The sequence below is a fragment of the Megalobrama amblycephala genome, linkage group LG2, assembly GCF_018812025.1.
Source record: "Megalobrama amblycephala isolate DHTTF-2021 linkage group LG2, ASM1881202v1, whole genome shotgun sequence".
NCBI classification, from domain to species: domain Eukaryota; kingdom Metazoa; phylum Chordata; class Actinopteri; order Cypriniformes; family Xenocyprididae; genus Megalobrama; species Megalobrama amblycephala.
In genome coordinates this window covers 1210247-1237095 of record NC_063045.1, presented here as the reverse complement: position 1 = coordinate 1237095, position 26849 = coordinate 1210247, and the positions used below count along the sequence as shown (strand labels likewise).

The 26849-nt window shown below is 35.3% G+C and overlaps 4 protein-coding genes across 15 annotated transcripts in view; 1 reads left to right on the top strand and 3 right to left on the bottom strand.

Moving 5' to 3' along the window:
* Nucleotides 1–10496, bottom strand: part of LOC125263109 (gastrula zinc finger protein XlCGF7.1-like) — a 37361-nt gene extending 26865 nt beyond the window's left edge. Inside the window, exons 1-4 of one of the 12 annotated variants that reach the window (XM_048181999.1) lie at nucleotides 4542–4782; nucleotides 4106–4185; nucleotides 3810–3908; nucleotides 3534–3691 (exon numbers count right to left, since the gene is read on the bottom strand). In XM_048181999.1, the coding sequence (XP_048037956.1) occupies nucleotides 3534–3582 (49 nt within the window). In that variant the 5' untranslated portion in view covers nucleotides 3583–3691; nucleotides 3810–3908; nucleotides 4106–4185; nucleotides 4542–4782. Of the gene's footprint in view, nucleotides 1–1384; nucleotides 3034–3533; nucleotides 3692–3809; nucleotides 4225–4541; nucleotides 4783–7279; nucleotides 8208–8377; nucleotides 8580–8657; nucleotides 8759–10273 lie in introns of those variants that run through there. The other 11 variants (XM_048182004.1, XM_048182006.1, XR_007183687.1 and 8 more) reach the window with 11 other exon arrangements.
* Nucleotides 1–26849, bottom strand: part of LOC125263100 (zinc finger protein OZF-like) — a 252439-nt gene that overhangs the window by 166212 nt on the left and 59378 nt on the right. The window lies entirely within an intron of this gene.
* LOC125263011 (zinc finger protein 239-like) lies at nucleotides 19417–22844 on the bottom strand. Its single transcript, XM_048181844.1, has 2 exons — nucleotides 22809–22844; nucleotides 19417–20582 (listed from the first exon to the last, which is right to left on the bottom strand). The coding sequence occupies exons 1-2, from the start codon at nucleotides 22842–22844 to the stop codon at nucleotides 19641–19643; spliced, it is 978 nt and encodes a 325-aa protein (XP_048037801.1). The 3' UTR covers nucleotides 19417–19640.
* LOC125263104 (gastrula zinc finger protein XlCGF8.2DB-like) lies at nucleotides 23329–25584 on the top strand. Its single transcript, XM_048181988.1, has 2 exons — nucleotides 23329–24429; nucleotides 25423–25584. Exons 1-2 carry the CDS (start codon nucleotides 23493–23495, stop codon nucleotides 25566–25568), a joined length of 1083 nt encoding a protein of 360 aa, XP_048037945.1. The 5' UTR covers nucleotides 23329–23492; the 3' UTR covers nucleotides 25569–25584.

The following is a 26849-nucleotide window of genomic DNA, read 5'->3' as shown; positions in this document are numbered from 1 at the left end:
TAGCCGAACTGATAGTATCAACTACCACTGACGGTAGGCCACTTAAGTCCTCCACGTCCCATCCAGAGACACGTAGCGATCTGAGCCGCTGCTGACTCCAGAGGAGGAGCTCTGCCGGCCCGTAGTACAAGTAAGGTCTGACCACGGGCTGAATGTACGACGACAACTCGGTGTGATAACCACACGGAGCGTGCTGTGGTGCCATGCCCATCTTGGGACTCGGCTGTGTAGCCAGTGCTGAAGCGGTCTCGTATGCAATGACGGGCGTCGATGTGCCGGGTGGGTGGGATCCAGCAAGTAAATCTCACTGGCCAATTCCCATTGGCTCGTACCACTTGGAGGTGAGTGTGAGACATAATGTCAAACGTGACTGACTGAATGAAAACTGGGGGGGGCTCAACCTCTTTTTTTTTTTTTTTTTAAATTGTTTATAAATGCTGGTGCAGCAGTGTGCATTTTACTTTCACTTTCAAATGAGTGACAATTGCTTAAATAATGGCATAATTTTATAAATAAAGGCCAGCATCAGATACCAATACTGCTATGAAATTGAAAAAATACAACTGTATATGCTTTATAAACACAAATGATCGCCTTGTACGTACTTCCGCTTTCCGTGTTCTTCAAAAAGCTTACACTGTATGTCTTACGCCTTGCCTATTCTACTTATGGAACGAATGCTGCACCAGTTTCGTTTTTTTAATACAAAAAACATGTAAAAGTGGAAACGAATGAGACAGATCTCTCTTTATTGACTAACAATATAGCAAAGCATCTCAAGAGAATAAAAGTGAAGACCAGTTGCAAAGCTACATGATAGTATATCTTACATCTGCTTTTTCTAAATACGCTATAAAAACAACAATGAAAAACAAGTTAAAAATAATATTCTCTCTGAATACGAACAGTTTGAACCTGTAAAAGCCTTCTACTTTTCTCCCTAAAAGTATAAACTACAAATGACACATATGCATTATTAGAAGGCATGTGATGGTATCAAATTTTCATGTTACGATAATTGCTGAAGCTTTTATCACGGTATTCGGTATTATCACGATATTGAAATAAGTTGCAAAAAATTGTGTTGTCATAGGTTTAAGAACTCTTTTTCTTATAACAAAAATAACTCTGAACATTTAAATACAATAAAACAGTACAATAATAAATAAATTAAAATGTTTCAAACAGATTAAAGTGCAAAAGAATTATAAAGAACAACAGTTAACACTATATAAGATCTCTTTATTTAGTGTTAGGTAATACATTAACTAAGATTAAGAATGAGCAATAGCTACATTTGTTACAGAAGGTATTATTTTTTGTTAATAATAGTTAACAAATTATCATTCATTATCAATCATTGTTAGTTTTAGGTCTATTAAATAATAATTACAACTTTTGATTTTAGCAATGTTAATAAACATTAACTAAGATTAATAAATGCTATTTCAAATGCTAATAAATGCTATAATAAAAGTATTTTTCATTGTCAGTTTGGTAATAATGAATTGACAAGTTAAGAAATGAAGCCTTAGATCATCGAGTGTTACTGAACAATAACAAATAATCAGAACATTTTCAATGATGTTGTAGTCCAGATTAAAATATAAAAAATGTTTAATTTGAAAATAAATAGCCTATTAAGTCTTTAAGTATGAAGTATTTGGTGCTGTGATCAACAACATTAGGAAGACAACAATATTCAATGGCTGTTTGAAGTATTTTAAATACTGTAATGCTGCAGCTGCTTTGTTTACTGGGTTTCCGGGGTAACCGCTGCATTTCTGCTGCTCCATCAGTGCCCTCTGCCGTCAGAGAGTGAACGTGCACTTTCATTCAGTGCGTCTCCTTCTCGTTCCGCCATGTGCTTCTCATGCATGTTGGGTTTGTTTACATTGTGCGTGCAGCAGTGTTGTGCATTTTATATGGTTGATGGGTAAAGTGAAATGTAATATAAAAATCTAATAATTCGTAATAAATAATTATTCACTGTATTTTGAGGTGCCCACGGTAGCAATATCGTGCATACTCATTATCGTGATATATCGTATTACCGAATATCGGCACATGTCTAATTATAAGATAATTGAACAAAATTTATATCATGAAGCAAATTGATACAGAAGATTAAAACATTTAGGCTACTTTCAGACTATCAGTCTAAATTCGATCAAACTACTTACTGTGATTTTTTTTTTGAATGCCTACGTAAAGAACATGAACGAATTAAACTCTTCCCGCATGCAGTGGAGTGATGCGGTTTCTCTCCAGTGTGGATCCTCTTGTGCGTTTTCAGGTTTCCCAACTGACTGAATCTCTTGTCGCAGTGTGAACACTTGTAAGGTTTCTCTCCAGTGTGGATCCTCTGATGCAGTTTCAAATGATCAGCTGTAAAAAAAGTCTTCTCACACTCAAAGCACATATGATGTCTTATACCAATATGTCTTTTCTGATGTTCTTTGAAATTCTGCAGATGTGAAAAACTCTTTCCACACAAAGAACACGAATATGGTTTCTCCTCTGAATGACCTTTCAGATGTCTATTCAGGGCTGCAGCCCACAAAAATGTTTCACCACATTGATCACATTCATGCAGTTTCTCTCCAGTGTGGATGTTCATGTGTTTCTTAAGGGTTCCTTTTAGTGTGAAACTCTTCCCACACTGATCACATGTGAACGGTTTCTCTCCAGTGTGGATGTTCATGTGAATCTTAAGGTGTTGTTTTTGTCTGAAACTCTGTCCACACTGATCACATGTGAACGGTTTCTCTCCGGTGTGAATGTTCATGTGAATCTTAAGGTGTGGTTTTTGTCTGAAGCTTTTTCCACACTGATCACATTTAAACGGTTTCTCCCCAGTATGGATCCTCATGTGATCTTTGAGATTCTTTTTGTATGTGAGACTCTTTCCACACTGACGGCAGGTGAAACATTTCTTGTCTCTTCTTTTCAGTAAAGAAAAACTTTCAGTCTGTGAGCGAGTATTTTCTTCATCTTTGACATGATGTTTTTCCTCTTTCTCCTCCATCAGGTCTAAAATTACAGAAAAAAACTACAATTAAACTACAAAACTACAATTACAACAACTTCCTTTCATTCCATTTCCTTGTTTTTAAAAATATAACACTTCATAAATAGGGACACCCAGGAAATTACATCATTTGAACTCTTTTTAGAATATGATGGCAACATAATATCAACCCACCGTAGTGTAGACTGCATTCGTCAACCCTGTTACCAAAGTTACCACAGAAATAACTTCATATTATGAAATACAAGTTTATCAGAAGCTATAAAACAGGTTTTGCTTAATTTGCGCTAAATCTGTCTTTCTGAAAATTGTTTAATTTTGGTATGTTTAAAATTTATTTCTAAAAAATAATAAAAATCAGTATCAGGGCTGTAAAGTGTATTTATGCATTTCACAAATTCTGCTTAGTTTTTTCCTGCTACAAACACTAAATCTGATGAACTGCTTTATATCCTTATTGTTCTTCAGCCTCATGAATGAAGGATCATGAATAAACACCAACCTCTTTGTTCTTCAGTGTGTCTCATTCTGCAGTGTTCTGGATCTCTCATCTTCTCACTGTCCTTTGATAAACTCTGTCTTTGCAGATTTCAGCTCTTCCTGATGGTTTGATGCTTGTCTTCACTTGTAGACTGATGGGAATATTCAAATGTGAGGTCTCTGTGGAACAAAAGTGGGCGTTTCTGTATTTGTGGGTATTTTCAAACTGATGGGTGTTTATATATCATGCAATGAAAATGATCCCCTTCACCCGACACCACCCCTAAACCCTACCCACACTGTGATGTGGGCAAATCAGGTAACACACTCAAAAACGCCCCTCTGTTTATGGCCTCGCCCACTTATCTGGTAACTCCTATTACTGTCCTGCAGAGACCTTTACTTGGAATATTCACACACAATTAAAAGATACCAAATATAAACAAAGCAAGAATAAAAAATGAAAGAACATGGTAATATTTTACAAATTTGCAAGGTTCAAAAACTATCAATTGAGTTTAACTTTTGTTTGTTACGTTTTAGTTTAGTGTTTTATTCAAAGATTAATCAAATAAATGCTTTTATGATACTGACCTATATCTTGTAGATGTCACAATAGCTGATCGCGTCGATTGCGCAAGTCTGCTGACACTAATAAAATAATCTTTATGTATCTGAAGACATGAGCATAATGAATGAGGTGAAAACAGGATCTGAGATGAAATAAAGAGGATTTTCAGCTGCTCTGATAATAGCGATGATCCATAGACTATCAATACTCATTAAACAAGACATTCAGGATCAGCAGCAGATCATCTCACTTTATTAATTAATTAAACATTTTCTGCTAGAAACAGATTTTTGAGTCAGAATAGGCCTATAAACAAAGTCTATAAAGGTGATCTATATAACTATTATTATAAAGACAGACACTAATGACACATTTCAACCATTATTTGTCCACATGAATCCAAATATAGTTCGATTTCCTAATAACTATAAAGTAATTAGTTAATCATTAACATCTTACCTTTTTATGTGACGTGAAACAGACAAATAACCTTCTCCTTTAAAAATAACTTAGGCAAGTCTAAAAATTAGTTAGCAGAAACACAAATAACGGCGAACTCTATGAAAACCATTCAGAAATGACCCCGTAAAAATGCTGATTAAACCGTGTAAGCCTAGCGCGAGCTGTTTACCTCAGAAGAGCTGACTGAAGGGGAAGCGCGCGAACGATGACGTCATCACGGCGAAATCAACGGTAGATTAACAAAACGCGCCTGTATTCGTCCAGTTTTTCCCTCAAACAGATTGTAATTTGTTTTTTTGAAAGAATACACCATTTTTTCCCCTCATATTAATAGCAAATTTTTTAAAAAAGATTTGCAAATAGAGGAAATAGATTTAGCTATTTTAATAAATTTAAAAAAAAAAAATCACCCGGTCCTGATGGGCTGACTTCTGACTTTTATAGATTTTTTTGGAATGATTTAAAAGAATTATTATTTAAGGCTTTTCTAAAATCTATTTAAGAAGGGACATTACATTCAGGGACGTGCAGAGAGTTCCTCGGGCAGAGGCTCAAATGTAAAAAAGGGAACAATGTAAAAAAAAAAATATATATATATATATGTATAGGTTATTTGTTATCTGTAACTTTTGTTATAATTATAGAGCCTATACGTGTTATTCTGCAGTTTAATACTTTGCTAAGACATTTTATTTCAGTATTTATTACATAGTTCAGTCGATTTTACTCATCTCAGTATAGGATCATAGTTTGGGAAAAGCCAATATGGCATGTTTACTAAGTATGTGTAGCTAAATCTTGTCTGAAAGGTTTATAACTTTTAGAGGCCTTTATGAACCCCCTGAAGTCGTATGGGTTCATTTTTTGGATCAGTGTCATTTGCATATTTCAGCATATATTCTGACTCAATCTGTTTCTAGCAGCAAATACTTAGAATAAAGTGAGAAGATCTGCTGCTGATCCTGAATGTCTTGTTTAATGAGTATTGATAGTCTATGGATCATCACTATTATCAGAACAGCTGAAAAGCCTCTTTATTTCATGTCAATAAATCCTGTTTTCACCTCATTCATTATGCTGATGTATTCAGATCTGTAAATTACCACATTAAGCTCATTTTATTGGTGTCAACAGACTTACGCAATCGACACGATCAGCTATTGTGATATAGGTAAGTGTCATAACGCCGTTTATTTCAATAATGTATAGAATTTGGGAATTGGTATTTACACTTTGCAATTAATGTTCTTAAAAGTTAATTTACTAGAAGTATAGATAGATGGGTAGGTGAACATAAATACTTAAAATGTGTGAAATAAAAACTAACAGTGATTTCTTTCAGATCTGCTCCTCCTCCTTCAGTGAAGCTCCTCCCTACTGCAATTCACCAATAAATGCTGGAATATTCCCATCAGTCTATCTGTTGGATACCAGTTTATATAGGACTAAAAGGAAATGAATTGGCAGATTAATTTTTTAATTGATTTTTTTTAATGCTATATCTGAAAATGACTGATTAGGTGTTTAGGAGGTATTAGGAATCTTGGCCCATACTTTTTCTAACCAGCAGGTGGCGGTAATGCACCTCTTACAAAAGTAAGAATGGCAGAGTTCAGCTCCAGCCCTGCTCAACACACCTGTCTGTATTTATCATGTGCTCCTGTGTTTTATCAGGGTTGGAGCTAAACATTTTTTTTTTTTTTAATTCTGTAATGTTTTCGTGTGCTTTGGTGTGCATAAATTTATTAATTATATGGACTTATGTTATTTGGTGTCCTTTTGGAGTCTCCAAGTGTCCTTTTTTTTTGGAAAAACACCTAAATTTACCTTGAAAATATCTTGCAGAAAATACTGTTTTGCGAAAATCAATCAATCTTCAATCTGAAGGTTTAATTTGCTGGATATAGCAAATGATGACCAAATTAACATGTTTAACAAGATAAATGGTGTTTGCTTAGTTTCACGATTTAAAAAAAATATATATATATTATTGACAGCCCTAATTTACGATACATTAAAGATACAAATGAAGCAACTACCAATGCAATACGATTCACCCCATTATGATGCAATACATTTTCGATTCGATTCAACACAGTGCAATAAAACTCATTGTTCTTTTTTCTTTTTCAAATTACTGTTAAAATTGGATGGATGAAAAATTGTGATTACTCCATCAAAAATCTAATTATTATTATTATTAGTAGTAATAGTTGTAGTAGTATTGCATTAAGACATACATTACACCATATAATAGTAATACAATAGTAGTATGGCTATATTCTGTAACTAGTTAAACCAAACTTTTATTTTGAAAGATTGCTGTGATTTTGAAGTTCCTGTGTGTGACAATATTTTTCTCAATTTAAACGATAAACTGCTCATGAAATGACTCTGAAAACTGTAAAATGCTGCCTACGGAGGACACGTTTCAAGGCATCAAGGCACGTCCGAATCCAATGTTAGCTTCGCTTCCTGTTTCCTGAGATACCTTCATCTGATCGATTTTTGAAGGCAGCATAGATGTATCCTTGACATCCCATGAACAATCGCATGAACAATGGCCTGGCATTGTGTTTTCCTATTTGTTCTGCGTTTCTGACTCATGAGAGAAAATATGTGTATTTCATAGCATTAAAGTGAGACTAAAATTATGTTTTTTTTAAAAACTTGATGCAAGAAGAATGCATCAAGAATGGGTGAGGCAAAAAGAAAGTAAATAAGAGTGGAAACAATGAGACAGATCTTTCTCTTTATTGACCAACAAGACAGCAAAGCATCTCAAGAGAATAAAAGTGAAGAAGGCCAGTTGCAAATCTACATGACAGTATGTCTTACTTCTGTGTTTTCTACACAATAAGTGGAAGAATAACTAGTTGTGTTAAACAATGAAGATCAAGTTAATAATAAATCAGCTTCTTCAACATCCTGAAATGGATCTGGATCTGAAGATAAACTACTTAATGTGATTTCTTCTTGCATGTCTGCGTAGAGAAGATAATTGACTGAAACTCCTCCCACATGCAGTGCAGTGATACGGTTTCTCTCCAGTGTGGACCCTCTCGTGTTTTTTCAGGGATCCCGAATGACTGAATCTCTTGTCGCAGTGTGAACACTTGTAAGGTTTCTCTCCAGTGTGAATTCTCCAGTGTTTTTTCAAATCTACAGCTGTAATAAAACACTTCCCACATTCAAAGCACTTATGATCTCTAACACCATTATGTACTTTCTGATGAAGTTTTAAATTATGCAACTGTGAAAATCTCTTTCCACACAAAGAACACGAATATGGTTTTTCCTGTGAATGAACTTTCAGGTGTTCCTTCAGGCCTGAAACCCTAACAAATATTTTGCCACACTGATCACAATTATGCAGTTTCTCTCTAGTGTGAATGTTTATGTGTTTCTCAAGGTTTCCTCTATGTGTGAATGTCATCCCGCATTGATCACATATGAACGGTTTCTCTCCAGTGTGGATCATGATGTGTGTCTTGAGATTCTTTTTGCATTTCAAAATCTTTCCACACAGATGGCAGGTAAAACATTTCTTGTCTCTTTTTTTCAGTAAAGAAACACTTCCAGCCTGTGAGTGAGTTTTATCTGCAGTTGTGACATAATTACGTTTCTCCACCTCTTCCTCATTCTCTTCCATCAGGTCTGAAACTAAAAAAGTTACATTATTAATATATTATAAAAAAACAGAGAAATGTGTGAGAAGTGAAAAAGATTAAAAAGTGAACATTAAAGTAAACAACAGCTACACATTTTATAAATCTTTTTCTATGAATGAGGTACATTTTTCTTCCAATTATTTATCAGGAATAAACACCAACCTCTTTGTTGTTCAGTGTGTTTCATTCTGCAGTGTTCTGGATCTCTCATCTTCTCACTGTCCTTCAATAAACTCTGTCTTTGCAGATTTCAGCTCTTCCTGATGGTTTGATGCTCGTCTTCACTTGTAGACTGATGGGAATATTCCAGCATTTATTGGTGAATTGCAGTGGGAGGAGCTTCACTGAAGGAGGAGGAGCAGATCTGACAAAATCAAGAAGAAATCACTTACTGAGTTATTGTTTATACTAATTCACACACATTTTAATTATTTATATTCACCAATAAATATAGTATAACTTAAGTACATTGAACCCCTCCTGTGTTAGCCTGGTCTTTCACATCTCTGAGTTGAAAAAGTCTCAAGAAATGGGCATGTAAAGCTGTGGAAAAGTGGGAGAGTAGAGAATGGGAAACAACAATAAAACACAGACCCGCAACACACTCATTATACAGACATATGAATATAGAAATATGACCAAGGAGGAAAAAAAAAAACAGATTTAAGGGCACCTTGATGCATTTTAAAAATATAACCCTATTTGACAACAAACTCCCAAGAACGAGGGAGAAACACAGAAGAACATTTAAACAGTTTAATAATATATTAATTACATTTATGAGCACTACAGTCTCTGAACAAATGACATGTCAGTTTAACACAAAAAAGGCATAGTTACTTGTAATAGCGATTAGAAATTTGATTAATTGTGCAGTCCTATCTAATATGTTGTGATTTTTATAATGTTGTAGATTTATGTAGCAAATGAGAAAACAAAATTATTGGCTATATTTTGAGACAAAGGTCTTGTTAATGTTTCTCAGTTTGGTTCAAGGTAATTAAAGCAACAGTTCTTCAACAACATGAGAATATGTAAAAGTACGGTATTTGGGGTAAAAAGCACAGCTGCTGTTGATCATAAACAGCTGGAAGACTTTTCCTTTTGTTGACATGACATGGTTAGATTCAGATAATAAATAAATAAATAAATATCATACATTAAGTTGGGTGTCCACCTTAGAACTTTGGTAAAGTTGGTTTTATATTCGCACATTCAGACTTCTGATAAATTCAGACTTTCCAATAAATGTGCAATAAATTAATGTTTGCGAATTTTAAGCAGCGACATGATATTGACAACCAACGATTGTCAACTTACAACATTTTTCACAGTCGATCAAAATAGGCAAGTATTGTTTTAATGGCAATTTAAACTTGTGAATGTCATGAATGTCCAATGTGATTAACAAGGCTATTGAATACGGATGTCCGAATGTGCGAATATAAAACCCACTTTACCGAAGTCACCTTAGAGATAATCATCATATTTATAATGAAACCATCATATTTAAAAAATGATATTCTTACTTCTGTAAAGCTATATTAAATTATTATGGAATCTCATTAAATGCGTTCAGAATCTTTACTTTTTAAAATAATGTTTTGATTCTGTTTTATTTTATTTATCTAAACAAACAGAAAATAGTACACATTTTGCTGAAGTGATTGTTTTAAGTATTAACTTAAATCATATTCAAAACATTATTTTATCTAAAGTAATACTAATTTTTTCACCATGCTGGTTTGGTTTTACCCCGTCTGTCTGTGGCACTAAACATTTTTTTTTCTGCAATCATACACTATGCAAACAGTGAAAAGCGCATTTTTATTCATTTGTGCCTTTTTAAGTTTTTTCGCTAACATCTCACTGTTTTTTTAGCTGCAATTGACAAATCATAAAACCTTCTCCTTTAAAAGTGTTAAATTTAGTCAGCAGACACACACATAGCGCTGTACCCGATTAAAACACTTCAGAAATGACCCCGTTGAATGATGCGTAAACAAACTGTAAAGTGTGTTTTAAAATTGTGTAAATAAGCGAAACTGCTGAACTCACCTCAGAAGACTCGACGCTGACTGACGCGCGAGTGGTGATGACGTCATCGCCGCGAGACGAGATCAACAGCAGATCACCGAATCAGATAAAAATAAAGGTTAAACAGTTACTGGTGTGGACAGACAGTCATCTCATTAAGCCATGTGTGGATGAAATATTGTTTATTTGGCACTAAAAAAAAAAAAAAAAACGAGAAAATTAAAACATGGAAAGCCCCAAAACGCAAAACAAAATATTTAATCGCTTTTAGATATAACACAAATTATTATTTTATTTATTGATTCAAGTAGAATCAGCAGACAATAAAAATATGGACAAAATAGACAATAAGTTACATTTTTTTTGATAGGATGAGAAACAAGTTTAATATTTTGTGAAGCCAATAAAAAAAAGTTGAAACAAAGCGTTTAAGTTGAAGAATAACAACACAGAACAAGTTAAAAAAAAAAAATCTCAGTGTCTTTTAAAAGTCCTAGATCCTCTTCTTCAGGTGAACTAGAACATCTTGTTGTTTAGTTTAGTTTATTAATTTACAAAGCACATTTCAAAACAACAGAGGTTGCAACCAAAGTGCTGTACAGAAAAAATAAAACAAAATTAAAACACACACAAAACAAAATGAATTAACACAGTGGATCAAAACCTTGAGGACAATCAAAAAACATTTATACCCTCAATTAAAACATAAAGAATACAAATAAGTTTTAAAGAGGATTTAAAGGTGCCCTAGAACTTTTTTAAAAAAAAAAGATGTAATATAAGTCTAAGGTGTCCCCTGAATGTGTCTGTGAAGTTTCAGCTCAAAATACCCCCTAGATTTTTTTTAATTCATTTTTTTAACTGCCTATTTTGGGGCATCATTATAAATGAGCCGATTCAGGGTGTGTGGCCCTTTAAATCTCGTGCTCTCCGCCCCCGGAGCTCGCGCTTGCCTTAACCAGCATAAACAAAAGTTCACACAGCTAATATAACCCTCAAAATGGATTTTTACAAAGTGTTCGTTATGCAACATGTCTAATCGCGTAAGTACAGTGTTTATTTTGATGTTTACATTGATTCTGAATGAATTTGAGGCTGTGCTCCGTGGCTAACGGCTAATGCTACACTGTTGGAGAGATTTATAAAGAATGAAGTTGTGTTTATGAATTATACAGAGTGCAAGTGTTTAATAATGAAAATAGCGACGGCTCTTGTCTCCGTGAATACAGTAAGAAACGATGGTAACTTTAACCACATTTAACAGTACATTAGCAACATGCTAACGAAACATTTAGAAAGACAATTCACAAGTATCACTAAAAATATCATGTAATCATGGATCATGTCAGTTATTATCGCTCCATCTGCCATTTTCGCTATTGTTCTTGCTTGCTTACCTAGTCTGATGATTCAGCTGTGCACAGATCCAGATGTTAATACTGGCTGCCCTTGTCTAATGCCTTGAACATGGGGGCGTACATATTAATGATCCCGCTGTAACAGCGGTGTTATATTCGCCTGTTCTTCGGAGGTCTTTTAAACAAATGAGATTTATATAAGAAGGAGGAAAAATATTGACTCACTGGTCATTTCCATGGCGTATATATGCCAAGATAATGATCTAGGGCACCTTTAAAAGTAGAAACAGAGGGGGAGATCTAATATTGAGAGGGAGACTGTTCCAGAGTGGAGGAGCAGCCACGAGAAAGCCCGATAACCTTTAGTTTTGTAATGTGAGCGAGGAACATTGGTTGGTCGGTGTACGGGACAAGAAGATATGTTGAGGAGCAAGAGATTCGCTTAAAATCAGTCTGGGATTTGGAGTTGGGCAAGCACAGGAGTAATGTGTTGATGCTTTTTAGTGCCAGTCAAAAGCCTGGCCGCTGCATTTTGGACCATTTGCAGTCGGCTGACAGTTGAATTAGGTTAAGGTAAAACATCAGAAGGGCAAACAGAAGATTTCATACTAGAAACAATATCAGAAAGCTGTGAGAGCGACACTGGTTGAAAAAGCGAAAGAGCACTTTCACAAGGGGGCATTTCTAGAGATGAAGAACTCTGAGATGGAATATTAGAGCGGATACCCTCAATTTTTATGAATAAAATGTGTTAAAAACTGTTCACACAGGTCAGAAGAAACCTCAGATGGAACACTAGAAAGGGATTTAGAGGAGCATTAATTGTGCTAAAAAGAACTTTTGGCCTCTGAGAATTTTGTGCAATTAAATCAGACATGTGCCTCCCTAACAGCATTCTGATACTGCTTAAAGGTCCCGTTCTTCGTGATCCCATGTTTCAAACTTTAGTTAGTGTGTAATGTTGTTGTTAGAGTATAAATAAAATCTGTAAAATTTTAAAGCTCAAAGTTCAATGCCAAGCGAGATATTTTATTTAACAGAAGTCGCCTACATCGAACGGCCAGTTTGGACTACATCCCTCTACTTCCTTCTTTAATGACGTCACTAAAACAGTTTTTTGACTAACCTCCGCCCACAGGAATACACAAGAGTTGCGTTTGTAGAGTGTGTTTGTCGCCATGTCGTCGAAACGCTGTTATTTTCATCCCGCAGTCCAATCACCGGGTCTGATTCCGGCTCAAATTGATAGGGTAAAATTAAAGACATGTTTACAATAACACTGAGCGCGTGCATCTCCACGTTATGGTAAGAGGCGTGACCTTTCCGGGCAAGGAGCGCTAAACTGCTGTCGAATCACAACACAGGAACCGCTGGCACAATCAGAACTCGTTACGTATTTCTGAAGGAGGGACTTCATAGAACAAGGAAGTCATCAGCCCGTTTTTATGACAGTGGAAACAGCGGTATACAGATAAGTAAATTATGTTTTTTTACACGCGAAACATGAACACATGTTATTTTGCACACTATAAACACAATCAAAGCTTCAAAAAAAACACGAAAAACGGGACCTTTAAGATACTCCCTAAAAATGTCATAAGAAATGTGAAGTTTGTCCTTCCTCCAGCTACGTTCAGCACGCCTACACTCTTGTCTGAGGGCACGAGTAGAGCCATTTAGCCAGAGCTGCACTTTCTTCACCATCCTGGATTTTTGTAACCTCAGAGGGACAACAGAATCTAGTGTAGCAGTGCAGGTCCTGTCAAAAAGATCATCAGGATGAACACAGGAGGAAGGGTTTTAATAACATTAGGAGTTTGAGTAGATACATACACATCACTGAAAGACCTAGCAGTAGAAGAATCAAAACATCTTGAAAAACATGGTAAATGATATGATTTGGATTGAGTGTGAGCTAACCAGAGATGTATAGTAACGAAGTAGAACAACTTCACTACTGTACTTAAGTACTAAAAGGCGGTATCTGTACTTTACTAGAGTATTATTTTTTTCTCCTACTTCCACTTTACTTCAGTACATATTTTCAAAGAGTTTAATACTTTTACTCCGATATTTTTTTATGTGCTGCATCGTTACTCGTTACTATTATAAAAATGTTACGAATCATACGAATCAAGCGATTAAGAAGACTGCACGTGCTCCCGTTCTGCCTTTTGATCAGCGAAAAAGATGGACGAACCAAAAACACCACCTTCATCCCATCAGTAAGTTAAGCCCTTTTGCTAACTAGCGACATGCTGCGGTGTTCACTTAACGTTAACTAGCTGGCTATCATAAAGGCTGTCACGCAGCGCGTTGAATGGTATTTTTGACCCATCACTAATGTCAACTTTCTCTTATTTTATGACAGCCTACTGTTGCCAAAAATAAATCGTAGAGCATGTCTCCTTTGGTGCTGCTTAATCACACGCCCGTTTTTATAGTGTAGTAGTGTTTTATAGGTTAATGGTAGTATAGATTTACACTGACATAACTAATGCAGGAGTTTTCCTGCACCTGCGGCTGCCAAAGCCTTATTTGTTTGGTGAGTGATGTAGAATAGAATGCGCTTGTCAGGGCGCTTATAAGAACGAGCAGCGAGAGAGAGAGAGCGCCCCGGCCGCGCGCGCGCATTCACCGTCTTAAAACAACACGAGCGCTGTCTTGCTCTCAAATTGCTCTCTATTTGTTTACATAGTTAATGTGCACTGTGAAGTAACATATACAAACAATGAACAACTGTATTTTTATTAACTAAGATTAACAAAGATTAATAAATACAGTAACGAATGTATTGATCATGGTTAGTTCATGTTGGTTATTAGTCTAATACATTAACTAATCAATCCATATTATAAAGTGTTACAAACAAAACATTTACTCAGAACACCTCTTGAAATGAGAATATAAGTGTGCTTACCCCATTTTTTTAGTAAGAGTGGTTAGTAAGATTTAATCTTAATGAACTACAGTATTTTCAGGTTATTTATATGACAATGTGTAGAAAAATTACCTAAAAAAATAATTTAGCCTAGTTTAGACTGGAGTGAGGTGAAAGCAGAAAAAAGTGCAAAGCAAGTTGTTGTTAGCTAGCTGTTAATTTTATTCAATTGTATATGGTAGAAAATTACACTATTAGTCAAAATAAACTTTTTGGTAATGAAATCAAAGTGCTGACAACAAACAAAGCATCTCAACTTGTCTGCATCTCAAGTGGTACTTAATCACACTTAATCTGTTTGTTTACAAAAAGTTACAGTCAAAGGAATTGTGATTGTCCTTTAGGTTTATTATTTGAAATAATAAAAAACAATATTGACTACTTTCTTTAATAACTACATAACACAATACTTGTACTTTTACTTTCAGTACTTTAGTACATTTTAAAATAAACTACTTGCAATACTTAAGTACAAAAAATGTTGAATACTTTAGTACTTCTACTTAAGTGTGGTGCTTAAAGAGCACTTCAACTTCTACTCAAGTCACTTTTTTGATAGAGCACTTGTACTTTTACTCAAGTCTCGGTCTCTAGTACTTTATACATCTCTGGAGCTAACAAAGAGTTAAAAACCACTGGATAATTATTAGAGATAGCAGTGTCAGAAATGGTAAGGTTAGTCACTGAAAAACCAAGTGAGAACACCAGGTCCAGGGTGTGACCCTTCTGGTGTGTGGGCCCGGAAACAAATTGCTCAAAGTTAAGAGAACTCTTTAACCAAAGGTTTGGACTGGCAGCAGACATGAATATTAAAGCCACAAAGGATCAGAAAACTGTCATAATGTGGCATCAGGGAGATTGTCACTTGCTCAGTCTGCTCCACTCTGGCCGCCTGACCAACCTGCTCCGCCTTTGTCACATGCCCTGCCTCTGTCTCTTGGTCCTTTTCCTCTTCACGGACATTGGCCCCACCATCCCTCCCCTTGGTCCACCTCCCACCTGGACTTTTGTTTCGCATTTTCTTGTAATTAAAATGTATAATTCAGATTTTGATCTCCATATCCATTTACATATATTATATATATCTTCCAAGGGGTTTTTTCCCTCCTAGGACTTTTTTCCCAGTGCTAGCACGCTGGGTTTTTCTCCTAGGGGGTTTTTTCCACCCCTGGGAGTCAGCCGACATTGGCTTAATGTAGCACCATCTTGTATATGTTACATATTACCACGCTTGTTTGTACAGCTCATTTTTAACCACTTCCCTTTTTTCTGTGCTTCTAATATGTAAAGCTGCTTTGAAACAATTACCAATTGTAAAAGCGCTATATAAATAAATTTGACTTGACTTGACTTGACTTGAGCGCCTGGAAGCCACTCTTAAGTTCTCCGCTCTGTTGTTTTTTTCCCTGTTTGTGGACACATTAGTTATTTCCTGTCTTATGTCATGTTTTGTAGTTTTTTTGTAGTTTTGCATGTTCATTAGGTTTCCCAGGTGTTTCCATTTACCTCATCCCTATGTCTTGTTACGCTAGTGTTCCCTGTTTATATAGTGCTTGTGTTTCATTTCATGTGGTGTTGTTCTTAGTGTTTTCTATGTCATTTATTAAACTTTTCCTGCATTTAGATTCGCTGTTTTGCCTGGTCATTGACACCAGCGTGACAAATAGCATATTGGTGATTTGGCAAACATGATCCCATGCTATCTGTATGTACAACATGATTATCGTGATGAACTAAGATGATGGACAGTTTTTAGTGATTATAAAGGGATCGCTCTTTTTTTAATAAAACTTGTTTTTCATGCTTGACCAGCAGTCACATACACACTGCAAATTTTGGGAGTAACATCTGCTAAATTCATGTATTTCAGCAGTTATTATTGTCATGTATGCATGATTTGATGATCCTCAATGGACACGACCACAACGCAGCCCTTTTGATGTCCTTTGATGCCAGTAGCACAGTTCCTCAACAAACCGTCCATACCGGCGTGATGAATACAATCCTCAACTGGATGGAACTGCAATAAATACTTTGATTGTTGCGATCCTATCAGACTTATGATAGCAACCTGATTGTAACAAAGCACTGTTCGCCAGAGGAGAACTCTCCCCCCCCCCCCCGACTAAGCCTGGTTTCTCCCAAGGTTTTTTTTTTTTTCTCCATTTTAACAACTATCTGCCACTTGTTTGCCACCTGATGTCACCTGATGGAGTTTGGGTTCCTTGCCGCTGTCGCCTTTGGCTTGCTTAGTTGGGACACTTGACACTTGACATTTGATATTCAATAGTATTCTTGACATTTATTCAACAGTGCTTCTGATCTGCCTGCATTGACACTATTATTTAAGAGCTGCTGTGCAGCCAAATTATGTACCAGTTATCAATGTAAAGCTGCTTTGACACAATCTGCATTGTAAAAAGCGCTATATAAATAAAGGTGACTTGACTTGACTTTCCCACAACAACAACAAAAAAGATAAATTTTTTCCCATTTGATTGAGTAGACCATCCTGGCTCTATGTAGCCTCACCAGTGGGTTACTCAGTTTTACTTGTTAGATGTGTTTTTAGCCCTAAGTTATGTCTACCACACTGTTAACCTCTCAAGTATTAGAATTATGTGGAATTATTGTACCTTTTAAAGCAAAAATGTGGTCAGATGGCCACATTTGCTCTCTTTTTAATATAAAAAACCCAACATGTAGCAAAGGCAATAAGAATTCGCTAATCTGCTTATCCCTTTCTGTGTGTAGTAAATGAGGCTGTCATGTCCCTGCCTGAACGCCAGAGGTCATTGTCTCCTTGTATATTGAACTGTTTCTCGCTCACCATTTTGTTCACTTGTTCATTGTTCAAAAACTTTTAGTTAAGTCTTGTTGGTTTGTAATGCATTTCGGTGCTTAGGTTCATTGTTTCTGGTTTGATAATGTCAGCTGGGTGAGTGACTGGATTCTTTTAAAGCTCTGCACATGGGTCATAACTGTTGAGCTGAGACTGCAATGTGCACATTTTTCACATAATTGCTTTCTTAAACACATTTTGTAAAATTAGACAGAATAATAATAATAATAATAATAAACACTTTCTGCATGGGTGGCTAAAATATATTTTTTATAAAGATGATATTACATGATTACAACCAGTAGCTCAAAGAATATTCTGTTTCAAAATAGTTAAGAAATTAAAGAGATTTAATTTTAGATTATTTAAAATCACTATTCATTGCAAGCAAAAGACTAGAAAAATTATTAACCAAATTTTTTTACATTCAATTAAATATTCGTTTTAAACGTATTATTTATACACAAAGTTCAGTTCAGTTTATTACCCAAACCATTAAGAACCTGTCATCAAGATCAGGTTAAACATCTTATCATTAAAATCTAAAATTTAAAACGACTGGTAATAATTGGTCATGACGGATTTTTTACTATCCTGAGGGTAAATAGAGTAAATCCACACACTGCCTGTTAAAAAATGAATCAAATTTACTTTAGAAACAGAATTTATTTTAGATTCCGATTTGATGACATTGGCTACGAACCCGAAGAACCCTACCCTACGATTTGATGACATTTGATGAAGTAGGCATCACTGATCCTATACTTCTCTGTTTATTTTAGATGATCGTTTGATGAAGTTTGGCATCATTCTTTTACTTCCCTGTGAAGATGCTTTGAAACAATCTCAGTTGTATAAAGCGCAATAAATAAAGGCGACCTGACTTCACTTGACTATTTTATTCTACTACTTGATTTATTTATCAAGTGATAATATTCAAAGTTAATTTGAAGATCTTTCAGAGCTGAAGAACACAGGATTTTTTTTTTTAAGTTTGACGTCCATCACTATGTCTGAATATTTAATTTTTTTTTTTCTGATTTTGTCTTCTATGTTGTGATCATCATAAAATGTCATTCAGTTTTTCATTAGTTTTAGTGAAAAACAGAAACAGCAAATGTGAAATGAGTGCATACACAGCAACACACATACACAAACACACACAGACATATACACACATATTCCCATTCACCGACTGCAAACAACAAAAATAATAAAACAAGTTTTTTAACAATTCATCTCATCATCTTTCATTTTCTCTACATTCTTATTGCCATTGCTTTTTTTATACAGAATGTGTTATTTTCAAAATCTCCAATGCTATTGTGGTGGTGTGAGGAAAGTTCTGTGAACCTTCTGGCCGTCCATGCCCATATCTGGAAAGAAAATGGTTAAAATATGACATTTCTTTGTTGCTTCAGCCCAGCCCAGGTGGGATTTGAAGAGATTTAATGTCTTTTATCTCCAGTTGAATTCATCGAAGTCTGTTGTAGTTCTTGTGTTTCTCTTTTCTTCAGTGTTTCTGCTTGTTAACAGCAGGTGTTCATCACTAATGCTCAATCATCATTTAATTAATTGCTTAATTATCTCATTAACTTTAACTCTGCTTCAGTGTTATTTTAACACTATTTAGAGAAGTACTATCTGTACTCTGAGCAGAGTTGATTTAACTCTGGGGATTTTGTTGTGTGTAAACATACAGGCTCATTCAATCTCAGTCATGTGCAGGGTGAAAAATACTTTATTTGGCATTTAAGAGTTTTATTTAAAAGCTTCATTTATCATGAAAATTTAAACATAGAAGCCCAAAAAGTAATAATATTTCATGATGCAAGTAGCATCAGCAGACAATAAACATTGATGACAAGCAAGCCAGAGCATCTCAAGAGAAGTTAGTGTTATGACCTCCTCTTCAGCAAAACATTCAAACAAAAGAACATTTTGTAGCCAACATTTTAAAAAGTTCTACTTTTACATAAGAGAGTAAAAAAGTAAAAGTAATAGATATGCATTATAAAAAACAATATATCAAACATAAAACAAAATCATTAAGCATTATGATACAGATTATATTCTGAAGCAAAATGATATACAAGAACAAGAACAAGATGGAGTTTCTCCCCAGAGTTGATCTGAATTTCACAGTTGAAACTGCTGGTCATGAAGATAAACTTTATTCACTGTGATAAATTTAGATGATTTTTTTCCCCATCTAAAATATCTGAAGGTGCTGGATCTGAAGATGAACTACTTACTGTGAAATTTTTTTGTATGAGTGCGTAGAGAAGATGATTGAGTGAAACTCTTCCCACATGCAGTGCAGTGATACGGTTTCTCTCCAGTGTGGATCCTCTCGTGTGTTTTCAGGTCCCCTGAATTACTAAAACCCTTATCACAGTGTGAACACTTGTAAGGTTTCTCTCCAGTGTGGGTCCTCTCATGCATTTTCAGGTTTGCTGAATGAGTGAATCTCTTGTTGCAGTATGAACACTTGTATGGTTTCTCTCCAGTGTGGATCCTCTCATGAGTTTTGAGATGTGCTGACTGAATAAATCTCTGGTCGCAGTGTGAACACTTGTAAGGTTTCTCTCCAGTGTGGATCATCTCATGAGTTTTCAGATAATGTGACCGACTGAATCTCTTGTCACAGTGTGAACACTTGTAAGGTTTCTCTCCAGTGTGGATCCTCTGGTGCCGTTTCAAATGTCCAACTCTAATAAAAGTCTTCTCACACTCAAAGCACATATGATTTCTTACACCAGTATGTGTTTTCTGATGTTCTTTTAAACTGTACAGATGTGAAAAACTCTTTCCACACAAAGAACATGAATGTGGTTTCTCCTGCGAATGAACTTTCAGGTGATCCTTCAGGCCTGAAGCCCTCAGAAATGTTTTGCCACATTGATCACATTCATGCAGTTTCTCTCCAGTGTGGATCAATATGTGTATCTCATGGTTTCCTTTTTGTGTGAAACTCTTTCTACACTGATCACATGTGAACGGTTTCTCTCCAGTGTGGATCCTCATGTGAACCTTGAGATTTGGTTTGCATGTGAAACTCTTTCCACACTGCCGGCAGGTGAAACATTTCTTTTCTCTTCTTTTCAGTAAAAAAAGACTTTCAGTCCGTGAGCGAGTTTTATCTCCAATTTTGATATGTTTCTCCTCGTTTTCGCTCTCCTCATTCTCCTCAATCGGGTTTGAAACAAAAAAAGTTACAATATAAATAAATTATAAAATCAAGAGAGAAAATTGAGGTTTATGGTCATTAAAGTGAACCTGAAAGTAGTTCATTTTGATGCATTTTTATAAACCTTTCCATGAATTGATCTACCAATTATGGTTTTTAAAACATTAGCACAACTAAATATTTCATCAACTCCTTAATTATCTAACATGCTATTAACATTAATAAACTACACAATAGTGCTACAATTCAGACTGTCTCTCAAACTGATATTTAATTTACTTTAAAAACTTTATTAACCAATTTTAAATGGATTATCCACCCAACATTTTTCACTCAACAGTGTTACAACTCAATTTCCTTTCATTCCATTTGATCCTTTTTTAAAAATGTAACATTTCTTAAAATGGTGACACCCAGTAAATGACATCATTTGAACTCTTTCTAGAGTATGATTGGAAAATAATCTTAATTTATTGTAGTGTTAACTGCATTCATTACGGAAGAGGATTAGGGCCAAGCAATAATAAAAAAATAAAACCATCTCGAGATTAAAGTTGTTAAATTTTGAGAAAAAACTCATAAAATTTTGAGAAAAAAGTTGAGATAAAATGTTGAGAATAAACTCGTTAAATTACGAGAAAAAAGTTGTTAAATTACGAGAACAAATTCGTTAAATTATGAGAAAAATGTCATTAAATTGAGAAAAAAGTCGACATAAAATGTTGAGAATAAACTCGTTAAATTACGAGAAAAAAGTTGAGATAAAATGTTGAGAAAAAAGTCGTTAAATTGCGAGAAAAAAGTCGAGATAAAATGTTGAGAAAAAACTCGTTAAATTTTGAGAAAAAAGTCGAGATAAAATGTTGAGAATAAACTCATTAAATTACGAGAAAAAAGTTGTTAAATTACGAGAACAAATTCGTTAAATTATGAGAAAAATGTCATTAAATTGAGAAAAAAGTCGAGATAAAATGTTGAGAATAAACTCGTTAAATTACGAGAAAAAAGTCAAGATAAAATGTTGAGAATAAACTCGTTAAATTACGAGAAAAAAGTCGAGATAAAATGTTGAGAAAAAACTCATTAAATTACGAGAAAAAAGTTGTTAAATTACGAGAACAAATTCGTTAAATTATGAGAAAAATGTCATTAAATTGAGAAAAAAGTCGACATAAAATGTTGAGAATAAACTCGTTAAATTACGAGAAAAAAGTTGAGATAAAATGTTGAGAAAAATGTCGTTAAATTGCGAGAACAAATTTGTTAAATTACGAATTTGTTCTCATAATTTAACGAGTTTTTTCTCTAAATTTAACGATTTTTTTCTCGAAATTTAACAACTTTAATCTCGAGATGGTTTTATTTTTTTATTATTGTTTGGCCCTAATCCTCTTCCGTAATTCATCAACCCTGTTACCAAAGTTAAAAGAGAATTAATTTTAGATTATGAAATACAAATTTATTAGAAAACCAAACATGTTTTGCTCAATTACAATGCTAAATCTGCCATTCCCAATTTTGTTTAATTTGAATGTTTATCAAACCTTGTTTCACTGACTGATTGAAAATGAAAGGCAATTAAGTTTCATGTTTTTTTACACTGTAAAGTGTATCTAGAAAGTATTCCCTATATTATTTATTGTTTGATCTGTTTTTTCATAACTCTTGATATTCAAGTTTTCTTTTCATACTACAAGCACTAAATCTGATGAACTGCTTTATATCCTTATTGTTCTTCAGCCTCATGAATGAAGACTCAGGAATAAACACCAACCTCTTTGTTCTTCAGTGTGTTTCATTAGCTATTTTATCAGTATTTGAGAGATATCTACAACCTTTTTCACTATGCCACAATGATCTATTGGGTTCCTCTGGATGTTGCATTACAGTATCAGGCTTAACGTTATTACCTTCTCAGCTGCAGTGGTGCCACCCTGACATTTAAGAATATTCAAATTGGGGACAAAAGTTTTTCAGTTATATCAACAGCTTTAAAACTACAAATATTTATAAAAAATTGTTGATATTTATATTCATACATAACATTAAGCCATAGTATTTTATCTTGAACCATTTCTTCTTCTTTTTCTTCTTATTATTATTTAAAAAAAAAAAAAAAAATGTTATGGGGGCTGAAACCAAAATCCCCCATACCCTCAGATAGGATTAAGAACCACTGAATTAGGGTAATTCTGATTTTGTTTGAATTCCACCTCTCCTCACACCCCTTCCACCTTACTTTCCACTTTCACTATGTCCATGTCTTCTTACACTGTAAAATCGAATTATCACAAACATCTTGCGGATGCTCAAATGTGCTGCACAACACAAGAATTAAACTTATTGGTTCTTGCTGAAGCTCAGACTTGCTGTTAAGTTAAACTTATATTTAAAGGATTAGTTCACTTTGAAATTACCCCATGGTTTACTCACCCTCAAGCCATCCTAAGTGTATATGACTTTCTTCTTTCAGACGAATACAATCGGAGTTATATTAATAATCACCTTGATGCTCCTAAACTTTATAATGGCAGTGCGTGGAAACCACCTATTTGAAATTGAAATAAGTGCATCCCTCCATCCTAAACATACTCCACATGGCTCCGGGGGGTTAATAAAGGCCTTGTGAAGTAAAGCAATGCATTTGTGTAAGACAAATATCCGTACTTAACACATTATAAAGTAATATAACTAGCTTCTGCCAGACCGCCTTCCGTATTCAACTTACGAAAAAAGTGTAACTGAAGTGTAAATGTGTGATTAATTTAAAAAATTTAATCACTTGACAGCCCTACACTTTACTTTTTGTTTCAGATGTGGTGCTAAAGAATGAGGACAATGATGAGGAGAAATATCATGTCACAACTGGAGAAAAAATTTGCTCTCAGACTGGGAGTACTATTTCTTTAATGAAAAGAAGAGACAAGAAATGTTTCACCTGCCTTCAGTGTGGAAGAAGTTTCACAGACACAAAGACTTTAAAGATTCACATGAGGATCCACACTGGAGAGAAACCGTTTACATGCACTCAGTGTGGAAAGAGTTTTAGACAACAAGTTCACCTTAAGGAACACATGAAAATCCACACTGGAGAGAAACCTTTTACATGTGATCAGTGTGGGAAGAGTTTCACACACAAAAGGAGTTTTGAGGTTCACATGAGGATCCACACTGGAGAAAAACCGTTCACATGCACTCAGTGTGGGAAGAATTTTAGACAACAAGTTCACCGTAAGGAACACATGAGGATCCACACTGGAGAGAAACCGTTCACATGTGATCAGTGTGGAAAGAGTTTTGCACATCAAGGGCACCTTAAGGAACACATGAACATCCACACTGGAGAGAAACTGCACAAATGTGATCAATGTGGAAAAACATTTTTGTGGGCTTCAGGCCTGAAGATGCACATCACAGTTCATTCAGAGGAAAAGCCTCATTCATGTTCTTTGTGTGGAAAGAGTTTTTATCATCTGCAGAATTTAAAAGTTCATCAGAAAATTCATACTGGTGAAAAAGTTCATGTGTGCATTGAGTGTGGAAAGAGTTTTATTACTACAAAAGATTTGAATCGGCACCAGAGAATTCACACTGGAGAGAAACCTTACAAGTGTTCACATTGCAACAAGAGATTCAGTGATTCAGGAACACTTAAAAAACATGAAAGGATCCACACTGGAGAGAAACCTTACAAGTGTTCACACTGCGAAAAGAGATTCATTGATTCCGGAGCCCTAAATAAACACGAGAGGATCCACACTGGAGAAAAACTGTATCACTGCACTGCATGTGGGAAGAGTTTCATTCGTTCATTTTCTCTACGCAGACATACAAAAAACAATCACAGTAAGTAGTTTTCAGATCCAACACTTTAAAGTGTGAAGCCACATCCTCACCAAATGTGACACAATTACCCCTTTTTGTAACTTAGGTAGTTTAAGTGCTGGTTCAGAACTAGAGCCTAGTTTCAAATCAGTTCTTTGTTTGTCTGCACCAGCTCTGAACTAGGACAAGTGGTTTGTATGTAACACCAAAACATTGCTGGTCTAGAAGTAAGAACCGCTTGTGTCAGGGGCTGGGGACGGGGTTACCATGACCAACAAGAAGAATAGAAACTTGTGACAGCAGCTAATCAAGCTAATAGCAGCTCGATTGTATTCTCTGTCTAAACAAATTATGGCGAGCTGGACGAACATATTGAATTCGCCATGGTTGGATCCTGATGTAGGTTCGTAAAGCTCTGTGCATCAATTGTAACAAAACGTCCACCATCGTTTATGGAAGTCTTGTTCAAGATGCATCGGAGCTACACGGACCGATTGGCGGGTGACATCCGAGTGCCACGGGAGCATTTGTAGGGCATACGACTACTTGTGCTTTTGGATTTCTCACAAGGTGTTTTGAAGTCATGCGGCAATTTGTCTCTGAGAAGCTGATGCATCTTGAACAAGCTTGGTGTCTTTGTTTGGCGCTGCTGCACTGCCGCTGCTGGGAAAGATAGGACTGTGCTGGCTCTCTAGCCCGGTGAAAGGCAAATTGGTTCTTATAAGGCTCGTCAGTTGAACCAACTCCGAACTGGCAATAACACTAGCTCTGAACTAGCACCCGGTTCATGCTGGTGGAAAAGGGGTAAATAATACCATTGAGCAATAAAATCTCTTCAGTCTGAGGGTACACTTGTCAATGATGGACTAAAAATTTAAGTTTTTCCTTTTGCATTTTTGCACATACAGATGACAATGATCTCAAAACGACCCTGTTTTATTTTGTGTAGCTGTTGTCTTCTTTCACTTTACATTTTACTCTGATTTATTTAAAATGGAACTTTTTTACTTTCAGACGTGGTGCTGAAGAATGAGGAGAGTGAAGAGGAGGAGAAATATGTCAAAACTGGAGAAAAAACTTGCTCAGAGACTGAAAGTATTTCTTTACTGAAAAGAAGAGACAAGAAATGTTTCAATTGCCACCAGTGTGTACAATTCTGACTTTATATCACGCAATTGCGACTTTATATATCAGAATTCTGACTTTATAACTCGCAATTGCGACTTTATATCTCAGAATTCTGACTTTATAACTCGCAATTGCGACTTTATATATCAGAATTCTGACTTTATAACTCGCAATTGCGACTTTATATATCAGAATTCTGACTTTATAACTCGCAATTGCGACTTTATATCTCAGAATTCTGACTTTATAACTTTATGACTTTTTTTTTTTTAGTGCAGTTTTTTTTTGGGAAACGGGCTTCCATAGTTTTCACATTAGAACATAGATGAAAAATATTTTGGTTGTATGATATTCTTAACAAACAATGGTAATATTATTATTACTTTGAGCCATACATTTTACTATATCATAGTAATATATTTCTGTTAAAAAAAATTTCCAAGTTAAAGCAAACATTTATTCTGGCAGTTTATCATTAAGGTTTTTTTTTTTTTCCAGATGAAATGGTGAAAAGTGCCTTAGAGCAGTTCTGGACATAAAGTTCATGTGTTTATGTCCTAATATATTGAGAAGATAGATGCTGAAAACACTGTAAGCGTCTCACATATGTTTGAGTTTGTGTATTAGATGAAACTACGCTGTTCATTCACACAGATACACAAAACATGCAGACTTATAAGCGACATGGTTTAATTGTTCATTGTCGTGGTCATTTCTGCTGTGTGAAGGCCTTGAAATCTCTGCTGTTGGTGAAACTCACGTAATAGTTAGTGGTGAGATCAAACGTACCCCGATACCGTCTGTCCTCCGTCCTGGGATTGCAGGTATTAGGGCTGACCGATATATCGCATGCGATTGTCACGCGCATTTTGTCAGTAAAGCCGGTTCCCTGATTACCGCTAAATCGCCATCACCTGCTTTCAAATGGAGCGGCATTTAATAGACAGAGCAATAACGCAATATCGCGTTCATATCACACATGAAACGCCTTCGATAATGAACGCGATATTGCGTAGCTTGTCAGTGATCTACAGCTCTGTCTATTAAATGCCGCTCCATTTGAAAGCAGGTGATGGCGATTTAGCGGCAATCAGGGAACCGGCTTTACTGACGAAATGCGCGTGACAATTGCATGCGATATATCGCCCAGCCCTAGCAGGTATCCATTTCAAGGATACAACATATTAATAAAAATATCAATTTTCAATCAATGATTCAATTTTACAGATAAACTTTTTTGCGGCCATGGTACATTATGAAAGTAGCCAAAAAAAACGCAACCCGCAGCTGTGTAATTTTTCCTGCAACTGCAA